The sequence below is a fragment of the Trichogramma pretiosum genome, unplaced genomic scaffold, assembly GCF_000599845.2.
Source record: "Trichogramma pretiosum strain Unisexual culture from Peru unplaced genomic scaffold, Tpre_2.0 scaffold4, whole genome shotgun sequence".
NCBI classification, from domain to species: domain Eukaryota; kingdom Metazoa; phylum Arthropoda; class Insecta; order Hymenoptera; family Trichogrammatidae; genus Trichogramma; species Trichogramma pretiosum.
In genome coordinates, this window is record NW_019641688.1 from 394016 (window position 1) to 409444 (window position 15429).

Genomic DNA, 15429 nt, shown 5'->3' on the forward strand with positions numbered 1-15429 from the left:
CGCTGCAAGCGCTCGGCCGATTGCTATCTGCTTGTTCCGCGAGCGGCGGTGTGGCCGCTTGTCGCGACGTTTCTGCCATGGTGAAATTCGACGACGACGACGATTGCGACGATGACGGCAGCGACGAGTGCGATGACGAGGTCGTCGCCGCTAATGTTAGTAGCTGTTGCAGTAAAATCCAGCAGCCGCGCAGCTGTCGCTTCGCCGACTAGAGCACAAGGAACGATCGGAGAACGAAGAAAGATAAAAAAAATCTTCGATGCTCCCTCGAGTTGCAGCGAGCTTGCAATTTCCGCCCGAACGTCTGTCAGACGCGACAATATCTTTATCTCTCTTGTATATTGTTTTTGTATTAAATCCTGATAAATCTGCAATACACGAAAAGGCCTTGTCGATTGTCATCTTTTACTGTCGTTGCGAAGATATTACGCGCGGCTCGTTGCTACAAAAGTAGCGTGCTGCATTTTTTTGTTTTCAAAACGCGATTGTATACTGCACGTGTGTTGTATTAAGTCTGCAACGAGTATGTGCGAAGCAGCTAGAAAAATCTAAGGGTGGTATAATTTTTCCTCTTTACTTTCTCTCTCCTCCGACTCTGGCGTATGTATAGCTAACAGGTTTCTCCGCCTGTCTCTCTTTCTCTCTCCTCAGCCGACCCAAAGCGCACACGAGAGAGAGAGAGAGAGAGAGAGAGAGAGTAAAAAGAAAAGAGAGCCAAGAGTGAAAAAAAAATGGTACGATATGCTGTTGGTGCTACTGCACTAGCTCATGGCTGGAAGCTATCCCTTCCCACTCTCGCTGCTGCACGCACTGCTGCTTCCTCGGACTTATACGAGCGCGCCCGCGAGTAGCGAGCGTGGAGGGGAGCTCTAAGAGCCGACGCCCTGAATTTTTAAGGGTCTCTCTCTCTCTCTCTCTCTTTCTCGCTCGCTACTCGCGAGTGCTTTTCCACGAAAGCTCCTATATATACGAGAGAGTGAAATTGAAAAGTAGAAAGTGCAGCGAGCACCCGAGACTGGCGCGCGTCCTGCCTGAATAAAAATCGACCTGCTGCTGCTGCTATATCGCCGCCGATGCCACACCACCATCACGGTTGATGCTTATGCTTGGTTGAAGCAGCGAAGTAAAAAGCGAGAAGCTTTTTTCCCTACCGAGCTTCAAACAAACCAGCTTACACTTCACTTTTTTCGGCTCGATATATATTTTATTGGCTGTCGCTTCGCTCTTTCGCCGATGTATATAATACCGGCTTCTTTCATTATTCAATGATGGATTCATTTATTTAAAAAAAAACTCCTGTGAGCGACTTGAGGAAGATTAAAATGTTAAAAAAGAAAATTAAAATGTTACCACCTAAACAAATATAATTGAAAAAAAATGCACAATTTGTTCAATGAATCGATAATTTTAAATTTTAAATTCGTTTTTGATTGATCAATTATCTTATTAAAGAAATATACAGTTCGAGCTGTATAAGCATCTTTAATGATGAAATGATGTTTACAAGTGAGGGAGTCGTAAAACCTATCTGAAACTTCGCTCGTTGTAAATACTCTGCACAGCGAGTTCAGTAGAAATTCTACCGTAAGGTGTCACTTTCAAATCCACAAATGAAAACCAAATCACCAGAAGTTAAATTTCATCGATTTCAAAAAATCTTCAATGAGAGGTTGGAGTTTTGCAGCATTTTCACAAATATGACACAACTCTCTTTGTTTGTAATTAGACTTGATCGATGGGTTCTTATACTTTTTTCATCACAATGAGACGGCAGAGAAAATATCTTTATAGTAAATGAGAAAAAAGGAACAAGTAAAAGAAAAAACCAAACTGTAGAATAAAAGGAGAGAGAGAGAGAGAGATGGCGAGAGAAAAGTCGATCGGCTGTCTAGCTCCGTGAAGCGTCTTGAATTTCGTAGTAGCTTCGACAAAAGGTATTTTCGCTCGTTGTGCATGTATAGGATAAAATGCCGTTCGTTGCTATTCTCCATTGCTATCGTCGATCAATCGTGAATCGTCCTCGTCGTCGTCGTCGCCGTCGTCGTCGTCCTTTCGGATGAAACAACTTGAGTCCGTAATTTCCACTTGCCTGACTTCTTGATATACCTACTCGTCGTCGTTGTCGTGTTGTACTACGTCGACGCGCGCAAACGTCCTTTTTTTATTTATATACGTGTTTCTGTTGGCTATTCTCGCGTGCTGCGCTTAACGAAAAAAAAAACATTTTTTTCTTTTCTCGCCTAACCACCGCTACCGCTGCAATTGCGTTAAATTCAATTTACATGAAGAGATTAACAATTTCATGGCAACTTTTCAAAAGTCGAATTTTCGAGTAGTTGGTTTTCATCATATTTTCATTTGGTGTACACAGGAGCGCGTATAGAGTACATGCGTATACGTTAGTGTGTGTGTGTGTGTGTGTGTGCTAGTGTCGGTTATACGCGAATGTGACTTTTCACTTGCAACATTCTCTCATACATAATATAAGCTTTGGAGCTTGCTATGTGCATGCACGAGTCCGTAAACGTGCATGTGGGAGTGTGTGTGTGTGCGTACTAGTGCCACCGCTGCTGTGACTCGACGTTCGTCTCCGTGCTCTTTTTCATCCTGCACACACACCGTTTTATGGCAGTCGATTTAAGCCCACCATTACGCTTTGTCACGTGGTTTTTCACTTCTTTCCTATTATTTTTTCACAACGTCTCTCTTTTCTCTTTTCTGAACTTTTAACCTATTCTCCGTAGCAGTGGCGCAAGCACCTCTTTCGAGACCTCTTTCGAAATCTCTGACGGATGGAAAAATTTCGCATTTTTCGCCTCTTTCTCGCGCGTTTTTTCGGTGTATGCTTGTGCGTGTGTATGTGTGTTACCCCGCAGATATCTCTGTGCAGTATATGCTTCCTCTATTATTTTTTTCCCTCCTTTCCGTGTAACTCCAACCCCGAGCATTTCCTTTCGTCTCATTTGAACAAAAAAAGGGAACGAATATTCGAGCTATTTGCCACATCATAACTCTGATGGTTATTTCGCTCGCTTCCTATTTTCTCTTTCATTCTCTCTTATTTTCCTCTGCAAAAGGCACCACACGCTCTCTGTATGTGTGTTCTCTTTTCGAATCGGAAAACGTATATATAGAGAGTGGTAGATGCAGCTGCCTCTATGCATGCAGCAGCAACGACGGAGAACGAAGAATCGTTTCAAGTTTTCCCGAAAACACTTTTGAGCTATATATATTATATGCGCAGGAGCGCGCATTTCGATAAATGCCATCCTCGTCGTCGCCACCGCCGCCGCCTCCACCGCTGTTAGCTGTGTACAATGGCCTTCGCATATAGCTCGACTATATACTATGCACGAGAGTCGACCCTCTACAAGCGTTTCAGAATTTCAGAACTGTTCTCGCCTTAAACGATTCAATAGTTCGGGTTGCGCGTCTGCAAGCAGCTATATACATAATACACACACAGCTTTCTCTCTCTCTCGAACTTCGAGCCGATGTTCTTGAAGGCTGCGTTAGTTGATGGGAAAACTTAATTGTATGCGGACACAGAAGGAGCAGAGGCACAGAGTGGGACTAGTATGGAGAACATAGAAAACAAAACTACGGCCAATTGTCTCAACTGTCCAAGTGCTGACGCAGTCTCACACAGCACGAGCAGTTGCATGCGGGCGGGCAGGCTGCAGCACATTGTTGCATTGTGTGTGCATGCGACGACGACGACCATCACCGCGAGTTCGTGCGCAGGATAATAAAACACTAAAAGGGGAAAAAATATGAATCGCATGTATATGGGCTAAGCCATAGTTAGCATGATGATCAAAACAATTTTTCCCCCCCTTAAATTATGTACTTTTGAAGATTACATTGAAAAGTGAAAATCCTAAAAATTTCAGATGGATCTATGTGGGTGAAAATTTCAGGATTTTCATTTTTTAATGAACTCTTTGAAAGTATATACTTAGTTTTAGTTTCATTTTTGACCCCTCACGCTTGACATGTCTTTGCCCATATATAAAACGGCTATGCGATCAAATGGAAGAGAAAACCATGGAAAAGAGGGATATCTACGTGGAAAGAAGTAAAAAAATTTCTGGTATTGGCTTGCGGAGTAATTGGCTTTGGTGGAGTGTGTACAGGGCTCTACGATCACGCAGACTGCGGGAGAGGAAAAGGCGGGTGGGTGAATAAAAGGGGTTAACCGCCTCTATTCGTCCCTCATTTCTCTAGTTTTCTTGTTTTCTCTCGCCTCCGTTCTCGATTCTCTTCATTCCTGTGCAAGTATAGTAGCCAATCGTCCCACCTCCGGCCATCGGGGATGTACGTATAGATTCTCATGCACACTCACGCACAGACACACACAAGCCATCTGCTTTTCTCTTATACCCTCGCTTCCATACTCTTGGCCTAAGCTCAATCTCTCTTTCTCTCCTGCGTGCTCCGCACATTCCTGAGAGTCCTTACCCAAGCCTTTATAACCCCCTTTAGCAGCTGCCACACAGTCTCGCTCGCTCTCTCTCTGTGAGTAAACGGGTATGTGTGGGTGTGTGTCAGCGCGAGCAGGGGGAGAAAAGGATAGAATTGGTACAGCGGAATAACCCGTGCGCAAATTAAAGTGACCAGCGCCCGAATGCAATTTAATCGCTCCGACGGTTCGAATACGGCGCGCGCGACGACTCACAGGGGGAGGCGGGCTCGGAACAGAGAGACAAAGTGTGAGAGAAAGAGAGAGAGAGAAACAGAAAGCTGAGACGTTAATTATTGAAGGGAATACGGCGTACTTCTGCTGCTGCTGCTGCCAAGTCCGATATAGAAAGCTACTGCTGCTGCTACTACTACTACTGGCTGCTGACGACGACGGTGGCGGCTAAGGTACGGAGGGCTATATAGCCTCGCTTTGCGATTCTCCGCCGCGTGCCATAAGGTGCTGCTCGCTGACTTTTGAGAATCTACGAGACGAATAGACGTTAATCAAATTAAGTAATTAACGCTCGGATTTGTAAATGAAGCTCGAAAGCGAGATCGCGCCGCTACTGTCGCCGATGCCGTTGCCCCGAGTGCGTTTCTCCGGGTGCCTGGAGGGATTTAACCTTCCGTACGTAGCGCTATCACGAATAATATACATATAGATACGTTCAACCTCGACAGCTATTATATATAAAATATACAGAAACGCAGACAAGACGCTACTCACGTAGCTGTATTATACGACTACTCCTCTCCGGGCGCTCCCCCCCAAGAGAACGGGAAAAACAACCTATCGGTAATTGCTGCCTCGAATCGCGACGAGCGTCTTTCACTCATTCTCTCTCTATCTCTCGCTCTTTCCTTCTCTATATCCTTGCAGCGTGGATGATGGAATTATGCTTAAAAGCCTTCTGCCGTACTCCTACCGATCGCATCGCTTGTACTACTACTCCGCCTGATAGATACTACGCGACCATAGTATATACCCGGCGAAAGGTTGACTTAAATTTTTAAGTGGCATCCCAGCTACTTATTGACTCTGAGATATTGAAATTTCCTTCGGTTCGCGTATTTCTCATCCCGCCCTCCTCTCTCTTCTTTTTTTTTTGCCCTATTTCCATTAATACTCTGTAAGTTCTCATTAAGCTGATAGGTGACATCGACGAAACGATAATGGAAAATCAAATTAAAACTTATCGCGTATACGTTATACGTATATGTATAACTGCTACACGCGAGTAAAAGGATCGCGATGGTGCGATTTATGATCCTCTGTTCGAGCGCGCGTTAAAGTATTGCGTAAGGATCAGAGTGCGCGCCTGGACAGTTACATGCGTGCGCCATCGTCCGAGCTTCCTGACAGTTTTACCTGTGTAGTCGTAGATTATTATTAATGCTCCTGATCATATAATATTTACTCGTAAGAGCTGTGCCCCCCTCCCCCTTGCAAAACTCGAGAAGAAAGTGAAGAGTTCCTCTTCAAATGTATACACTCATTTTCGCTGACGCAATTTTCACGTTCTCGCAAGTACAAGATAATTAGTAATTTAATCAGTGTAAATGAAAAATACGAATCCGATTAACTCATTATGAATGAGCTTCTCGAGACTTTATATTAATCGTCTTCATCTCGTCATGCACCATCATCACAACTCTTAATGAAAAATTTTCTTCCTCAAGCAGCACATCACGAGCAATTCTGTTTATGAGTACTTTTATTTTTTAGTCCGTTCGTGCGTGCGAGACACAGTATAGATAGAGAATCGAGAAACGAGGGCCTCCTCAAGTAAGCAGCGTATAAAAAAAAACGAGTCGAGGTCCCGGGAGTGGAGTGCATAAATAAAGTGAGCAATTAAGAGGGAAAGACTATGCATAATCCAAATGATCCGAACCAGGAGCAGCAGCAGCGGCAGCTGGGGCCGCAGCCGCCGCCGCCACAGGAAGGTGAGCGGAACAACAGGGGTACAGGCCGCCCCCTGCCGGCCCTGCGCTCGATTCACAATCACCACAGCTCGTTCGTGCGGTTCGTAAATCGTAGCAGTTTTTCGGTCTCCATTTACTGGATTGATTATCAAGGAGAGCTCGTGCGCTACCGAACTCTTCCCAGTCGCGATCACATCGACATCAACACCTTCGTCACGCACCCCTGGATATTCGTCAACGAGCAAACCCAAGACAGGTCGGTACCAACTAGATCCATTTTTTTTTTCATTTTTTTTCTTCCGCGTGTAAAATCGCAACAATAATAAACCAACGAATCGTCCAAATCTCTCTCAGATTACTAGGCGCCGGCCAGCGGATATACTACCCGGAGGCCTGGTGGGTCAGGTACCAGGGCAGGGATCACTCGGAGCTGCCGAACCGAATCAATCGCACCGTCGTCCCCATCACCATGCCGTTGCTGTCGCTGCGCGGCTGGGCCCTGAGGACGATCAAGCTGCAGCTCGAGCGCGACGAGCACGCCTACTCGCTTGATCTGCCGAGGATACTGCAGGAGGAGCTGTACAATCAGGCGCCGCGTAAGCCCATCTTGGGGCCTCGAGACTCCATCAGACGGGCTCCGAGCAGACAGGTTAGCAGTAGCAGCGGGAGTAGCAACAGCGGAAACGGCAACGGCGGCGATCGCCAATGATCCACGAATGAACGGGGCAGGGTGGGGAATGCAATTGTTACGCGATATTATATGTATAGAACAATTTTTTAATGTTTTGATACAACGATGGATTTCTGACAAAGCCGTTGATTACAGATTTATATACGTAATTTATTATAACTTTCCGACCTTTTAGAAATCTTTACAATTGCTAGAAGGCGCGGAATTTAGCTCTACGTAAACCTTTGTGCTATACAATAAGTTTAACGTATTAACCCATTTGATTTTTCTATTTGCCAAAATGAAATCAACTATAACGAGCTAACTCGGAGATTTTGATAAAACCACGTTTATTTTTGTAAATAACTGAATTATTAACATGTTCGTTTGATGTGCTCGCAGTACGATGTAAGTTATTTTTTAAGGGCATTACTATACATATTGACGCAAACATGTTGTTGGATATTAATTTACCCATTTGTATGTATTAATTATTTGCCAGTAATAATTAAATTATTTAAAAAAATAAATATTTCCTTGGTCTTTTATTTTGTGTACCAGTCTCAAATGAAGCAAAAAAATTTGCAAGAACGATCCTCGTGGCTAGGGGGAGAAAAAAACTTTTACCCTGGTATGATAATTACATCAAGAATTAAGTCGCAATAACAAGCTAGTCGCTTGTACAAGTGGCGTTTAAGTAGCTGGCCATCCTCGTAGTTGAAAAAAGGGTGAAAAAGGTAAAAAAAAAGAGAGAGAGAGAGAGAGAGAGAGAGAGAAAGGAAACACAAAGAAAGTTTAGGGATCGGCACACAGGGCAACAAAGTGGATAACCTTCCGACAATCCTAGGGTCGGAGGAGGAGGAGAAACGAGAGAGCGAGAGGAAAGGGACAGCGAGGAAAAAAAATAAAAGAAACTCTTGCTGTATCCCCTTGACAACAAGTTTGCCACCCTCTCTCCACTGTAGCCGCAGCAGCAGTACTAGGACGGCGGCAGCTTCGAGTCTCTCTCTCTCACACACACACACACACAGTACTACACACAGTGGAAAAAAAGAAAGGCAACTCTCGGCTAAAGTGTACAAAACAAAAGTCGCTCGCGTGCTTTGACTGCCCAAAGCTTCCCTCTTTCTTTTAGCGGTGCCAACTTTGGCGGCGTGCAGCAACGGCAGCAGCAGCAGCAATGGCATGAGCGGCACTCTTGCTATATACATACTGCAACACAGTACACGCGGACGCGCGACGCGATCTCTCTCTCCCTTATCGAGTTTTCTAGACTCTCGAGATTGCTGCGTGTGTTCGTATACGTGTATGTGTTTGTGTATATAGAGGAATACCCGTACCGCAGGAAAATACGCGGCCTCGATTTCGCGACTTGGCGTATACGGGACTGTCGAAGTGTGCATGCGCGAGTCGACCACCCGCAGCAGCTTCGAAAGCTTTTCCGTGCACTTCGGCTTCTGCACATGTAGGGCGAATTTCACTTCTCTCTCTCTCTCTCTCTCTCTCTCTCTCTCTCTCTCTCTCTCTCTCTCTCTCTCTTTCTAGTTCGTGTTCTCGAGTGCTTTTTCTCTCTCTCTTTTTATTTTTCTTTCCTCGTTGCCGATCGTGCATCGTCGTGGCACACGCGGATCGACGTCGCGCGCACTACCTACGTATACACCGAGCATACTTATAAGTTGATTTTCCTAGTTTCCTGTTTACGTCTTGCGTCTTGCTGTGCCCGCGCGGAAGGAAGAAAAAGTCCTCTCGAGCTTCGTGATCCCCCCGCGACGCCGCGTCAAAGCCGATTTGGAGGGTGAATTTTCGGCCTCCGCGCGCATTGTTCACGCTGCAAGCTGCGCTCCCATTATAATAGGCAGCGTGTCGCGAAATCATTGGGAATGCATCGAGGGCGACTAGCGTATAGGCCTACGACTAGGCGTGTGACACACCCACGACAGCTACGCAGCACGGCCATATAACTATATACACGATTGTGTAGTAGTACCATCGCACACACACAATGGACGAGAGATTCGCGACGCGCGCAAAGTTCCACGAGAGGCGAGAGACGTATACTGCAGAACTAGCCGGTCGCTGCTGCGCTATCTTTGAATTATTATCTCTCGCGCGCCGCTTCGTGCGGGCCCAGGGTGCCATTTATCGCTGCTGCTGTTACTGGTCGTCGAAACATGCACTGTGCTGCCGAGCGCGCGCGGCTCGAAACACGCTAACCGAGTGAATCGCCGATATAATACGCAGCACGCGCGCGATATCGACGACATTTTCCATTCTGCATCCATCGCGCGAGAGACAGCGGCAGCAGCAACGGTGATGGTATACGTAGTGTAGTAGTGGTAGGGAACGCGCCACTGACTCGATCGTATTGTACGCGTCCTCGCGCTGCATATAATAGCTTATACACAGGATCGTCGTATAACGTACTTGTCAAATATTTCATTCTGAATTATGATACTTTTGTATGCTTTTTTTACGACCACAAAGCTATCTCGCACCGATTTATGAACAATCGTTGATTCTATCACCTAGCGTTATAATAACTTTTTCATCGAACCAAAGAGATGCTATCCCCTTTGTCTATATTGGATACTCGACGAAAGGTGGCTTCGCACACACATGCATGTGCACAAGCTTGCCCGAGAAGACCGTAATTTCACATTTGATCGTGAGCAGAAAATTTTCTACTGTATCGCGCGTTGTGAAAGTATGAAGAAAGAAAAATTTAGCTATCCTCGGTCGCGATCCGGCGTATTAAAGAAACCCGATTGCGCAGGTCGGCGCGCGCGCGTGCAAAGCTCATCAAGGACTAATTACCAAAAAAGTCTCTGCGCTCGCGTCGTCGACGACGAGCAAAAAGTTGCGAGCAAGTGAGAGAGAGAGAGAGAGAGAGAGAGAGAGACGCTCTTAATATATACCTCGTGGAGCTTCTTCTTCTCCTACTACCATCGTCGCTTCAGTGCGCGAGAACTAATCTCGACATCTACTTTTCTCTCTCTCTCTCTCAGTCATTTCTAGCTTGGTGCAGTTGCGGCGGCGAGCTCACATATAGAGAGAGAGAAGCAAGGCTATATAGCTGCTATGTCAGCCAAAAGACACGCGGCTATACACGCGCGCGCAAGTTTCGCTTACAAGGGAACATCGTCAAAAAGTTTTCTCTTACCTCGAGAAACGTCGTTGCGGCTGAAGCTGCTGCTGCTGCTGCTGCCGCCGCTACTATAGCGTCGCCTGGTACGTGCGTATAGTCCTTGTAAATCTTGCCTTGATACCTTAAGTAGAATTAGGAAGTTATCAAGTGGCTGTAACAAGAGTGAGAGAGAGAGAGAGAGAGGGAGAAGCCCGCAGATATAATGTACTGCCGCGCACGGTGCCTTCCTTCCACCCGACGCGCGCCTCTGCGCATTATTAAATCGAGAGAAAATAAAACAATCGCTCTTTCGCTTCGTGGAAAAGATACGCGCGTGGCACCCCCGCCCGCCAAAATGTATTTACGAAGCTCCGGGGGCCACGAGAGAAAGAGATATCGTCGTTCGAGGCGCGCGCCGTGTAGTGTAAGAGCGAAACATTGAGAATTAATAATGGTCGTTACGTGTTGCACCGGTTGCGCGAGATAAGGCGTGTGCGCGCCTCTGCTTTTCGCTGCAGTGCACAGAATTTTTCACGCCTTCGACCGAGTACAGTCGAGCTTTTATCGCTCGCAAGCTCGGGTAAAGGACAAAAGCGCGAAAATGTTCAACTCGTAAAACTCTTACGCGTTGTTATGGTTTTTCTTTCTCTTTTTTTCGACGATGATTTTGTTATTTTCCTTTTATTCTTCATTGCGGGTGTTCGCTGCAATTTCCAAGATCGCAATCGTTGGAAAAATCTTCGATTCAAACCCTCTCTCTTAAATGGAATTTTTTATAAAACATTTTCAGAGAGTTCTTTAATAAATTTCGAGCGGTGAGCAAAAATGAAGAAAACTTTTCTCTTTTCTCCGCGTGAAAAGCGATCAATTTTTTTCGTACCGACGTTCTATAGCGTCGTGCCCTAGCTTGCGTAACCGGTGAAGTTGCGCGCGTGGAATTCTATATCGTGTAATATAAAATTTTCGCGAAATTTGACTCTCTTCCCTTTTTCTTTTTTTTTTTTTAATTAGAAACTGCAGCGAGAAATTTCTTGGCCGCGAAGCGCCTTAAGTGAGACGCGCGTCCGAGAGACACGCGAAGACCTGTTTTGCGACGAAAAGTTCATCCGGTAAATTAATGGCTCCCTTGTTAAAACGACTAGCCGGGCTAGTGCGCGCGTGCGTGTTTGGATCGTGCGGGAAAACTTTCTGGACTTCTTTTGTGCCAGTGTGCGCGCGCGATAATTGAATGAGATTCGGTTGGGATACTACTACGCTGCGAGAAAGAAAAAAAAAAGAAGTGAAGCTAACCGAGCTCGAAAATAGCCGCTTTCGTAATATATACTTTTCTCTCTTTCTCTATCTCGCGGTTGAAGAGAGAGAGAGAGGCTACATGCAACTACTTGAAAAAAGTTGTTGAACAAAACTTGCGCCTACGGCTGCGTATGCTACGCGTTGAAAAATATTTAAGAAAATATGCAGGAGGCAATTTTTCGTCGGGCAGCTTTGCGGTCCTGTAACCCCGAGCAGTAGCAGCGGCAGCAGTAGTAATAATACTACGTTTTTGTCGACTAGGTGATAATTGCAAAAGTTTTATCGGTCCGACTCGACTCGAGGGAGAGCTCGCTCGTTGCCCGCGTATACACACATAAGCCGCTGAGATTTACGCGGGATTTTAAGCCTCGAGTCCATCTCCGGCTCGATAATGCGGCAGCTATAGTTATAGAATATACCAGGGCCTTCAAATCCAACTTGTGCAGAGTATTTGATAATCCGAGAAGTGCGTGCGTGCACGGCTCGCCAGTCTACACGCCGCAAGTTCGTTCATTTTTCGGTGGAAAAATTTCGAAATGCGTTTAAAAGTATGCACCAGACGCGATCCCAACGAGCGAACGAGTGAATATACGGCGCATCACGTACGTACTTTTAGAGATGAAACATAGGGGTATGGGGTAGAGGGATGCAAACGTACGTACTCGCGACTTCAGAAATAGACGTACATTATTATACGATACGTATGTACGCGTAAGTGTTTGTACATGCATGTGTCGGCGCGGGCTATTGTAGTTGGCAAACTATACTTCTAACTTTCTCGACCGTAAACTCTCCTATGTACACATATACGCATGACGCACACGTGAATGGGCATCAGCACACGCATTCGTATAAAGTATATCCCAGCCGGGGCTGCTGCTGCTGCTGCTTTAGCAAAAGTTAGCATTTGCTATTGAAGCAAATATATATTCAAAAAGTTGCCGCGCGGATATATTATTGGTCAGTGCGTGCGGGCGCATATTACGGATCACTCGGCGCTTGTAGTTACACGCCGTGAATTATCCCTATGCTGCACACGTTGGAAAACGCTTACTCGGAGGATATTTAATATAATTGCTTGTTCACATTGTTTGTCTAGCGTCGAGCATTCTATGTAACCATCCTTTTTTCATCCGTTAATGTAGTACTTTCAAAAGTCAGGATTATCTTTTAGTTCGATGTATAAGTGCGACATCGTCGTAATTGATAATGATTTTTAAACAATTGTCGCAAACACTTCCATTCAAAATTTTTTCATTTATTTACTTTTCATCGTGTTTCACGCTTTCTTCGAAAAAACAAATACTCGATTCGCTCACTGCACACGTGGGTTTTGCGCAATGTTTAGTTCGGTCAATTCATGTCGAGTACACTCTTAATTATCAAGCAACGTAAGCGTACGACACTATATTATGCATTGCGTATACGAGCAATTTTATGAAAATCCGTAAAACTTCATATTTTTCGAAATTTTTTTATGACTCTCTTTTTGGCTTGAAAATCGAATACCGAAAAAAAATCCACTGGTGGTACAAAAAAACGATATTTGCATGGCATACTTTTAGTGAATGTTAAATTATGAATGCACAAATTCAGTTATTAAAACGAAAAAGTATCTAAAATTGTTCAAACAATTCTAATGAGTACTTTCAAAATATTTCTTGTCACTAAGAATTTGGGGATTGCACCGAAATTCGAATAACCCTAAATGAAAAAATTACGTTAATATTTTTCAAATGTTTTAGAAATCTGTCAATTTTAATGTTAAATGACTAGCCGTTTGGTACATGCTTATAACATTGTCTATTTGTAGCATGCAAAACTTGTATCAAAAGAGCCTCCTTTAAGCTGTACAATAGTAAAACTAGCAAAGAGTACAGAGAACTGGACTTGTTCTGTTGTTTACGTCACACTATCTCCGCGTTAGCCCGCAGCACGCAGTGTTTTGGTGCGCATGCCATAACGCTACATTACAAGGAGGACTGTGCCGCGGAGCTTGTCCAACATAACCTTCGCATCGATACAGTTTTTCTAAAAAACTGGAGTAGTTAGCTTGATTTGTGTAATCATCGCCGAAAGATTAATTGTTAACGAAAATACCACGTTTGAGCGATGGAATTCAGTGATATACTTAATTGTGTTCTTGCAAGAGTCAAGAAAGAACCTTGCGATTTGTCGCTTATCAAAAATGATTCTGAAATGATTGATGAGAAACCCGATCTAAAGAACTTCCAACTCTTACCGTTTGTGCTAGAAAATTCAGTAAGTATTGATAATTTATATTTTACTAATATAAAGTAGTTTATTTCTTTGAAAATGTTAATGTAGCCATAATTTTTCGATAGACCAATAACCTTCGAAAGTATGAAGAAAATAATGGAAATGAACTAAATGATGAAATAGAAATAGTTGTTGAATGTGAAGACGTCAAGCTCGACATCGATTTATTAGCAGTTGAGAAAATCAAAGAAGATAGTTATAAAACTCATGACATAATTAAAATAGAAGCCAAGCGGGAAGTAAAACAAGAAATTACTGACGACGTTGCAAAACAATCGAATTTGAACATTGAATGTGTACTCGTCGAACATAATAAAACAAGATCAGTGACAAAAAAGTTGGACGACGAACATAACCTCAGAACACGCATCAATACAGTGCATAATGATACAACCCATGTATGTGAAATATGCCAAAAGATATGTTCAGATAATAAGTGTAATCTAAATAGGCATGTCAAATCATCACATCGTTGTATTAGTCATTCATGCGATATATGCGGCAAGCCATTTACAAGGAAGGAGAGTCTCTAAACTCACATCGGTACGGTGCATAAAGGTGTCACTCATTTATGCAGTATATGTGAAAAGACATTTACACAAAAGACTTGTCTCAAAGTCCACATAGATTCGGTGCATAACGGTAACAAACATGGGTGTGACGTGTGTGGAAAGAAGTACGGACGAAAAAATAGTCTCAAGCGCCACATCAATGTCGCACATAATGGTGTCACTCACTCATGTGATGTATGCGGCAAGACATTTTCATTTAAAAGTGATGTCAAGAGGCACATCAATAAGGTGCATAATGGTGTCACTTATACATGTGACAATTGCGGAAAGAAATTCACAACCAAGAGTAATCTCAAAATCCACATAGATTCGGTGCATAACGGTAAGAAACATACGTGTGACGTGTGTGGAAAAAAGTACGGACAAAAAAGTAATCTCGAGTCCCACATCGATGTAGCGCACAATGGTATCAGTGGTATCACTCATACATGTGATATTTGCGGAAAAACGTACTCACAGAAGGGTAGTCTTAGAAACCACATTGATGTGATGCACAATGGTATCACTCATGCATGTGATATTTGCGGAAAGAAATACTCAAGTAAAAGCCATCTCAAAAATCACATTGATGCCGCTCATAATGGCGTCACTCACTCATGTGATGTATGCGGCAAGAAATTTTCATTTAAAAGGGATCTCAAGAGGCACATCGATGAGGTGCACAATGGCATTACTTATGCATGTGATTTATGTGAAAAAATGTATAAAAATCGATCTGGTCTCTTTAAACATGTCAAATCGTTGCATAAAGTACCACCTATGCATGTGAGATTTGTGGAAAGACGTTCGGACAAAAAATAAACCTCAAAGCCCACACTGATGTAGCACATCACTCAAACACTCTTAGATAACTTTTACCAATATTATCAACTCTTTCTACTTTATATTTTTTCAATATGTAAAAACAACAACCATACTTGAAAAAAAAAACAATAAATTTTTTGAGGTAAATGAAAGATATTTTTTATTTTAAAGCTAATTTGGTCGATGTCAATTTTATAATCCTAGTAACTTTTCACGGTACTTCAATTGTGTTAGTATCTGCAAGCTTTGTTTCGTAATTTACTTACGTTAATCACAATTGAATCGTTAAACACTGTGTA

The 15429-nt window shown here is 43.7% G+C and overlaps 2 protein-coding genes across 3 annotated transcripts in view; both read left to right on the plus strand.

Moving 5' to 3' along the window:
* LOC106656209 (von Hippel-Lindau tumor suppressor homolog) overlaps positions 1–7583 on the plus strand; it is a 46885-nt gene extending 39302 nt beyond the window's left edge. For both annotated transcript variants that reach the window (XM_023461663.1, XM_014376968.2), the window contains exons 2-3: positions 6191–6643; positions 6742–7583. In XM_023461663.1, coding sequence (XP_023317431.1) covers positions 6333–6643; positions 6742–7096 — 666 coding nt within the window. In that variant the 5' untranslated portion in view covers positions 6191–6332 and the 3' untranslated portion in view covers positions 7097–7583. The remainder of the gene's footprint in view (positions 1–6190; positions 6644–6741) is intronic.
* Positions 7584–13521: 5938 nt separating this feature from the next.
* On the plus strand, positions 13522–15134 carry LOC106656211. The gene is made up of 2 exons (XM_014376969.2): positions 13522–13736; positions 13820–15134. The coding sequence occupies exons 1-2, from the start codon at positions 13587–13589 to the stop codon at positions 14285–14287; spliced, it is 618 nt and encodes a 205-aa protein (XP_014232455.1). The 5' UTR covers positions 13522–13586; the 3' UTR covers positions 14288–15134.
* Positions 15135–15429: the final 295 nt, after the last annotated feature.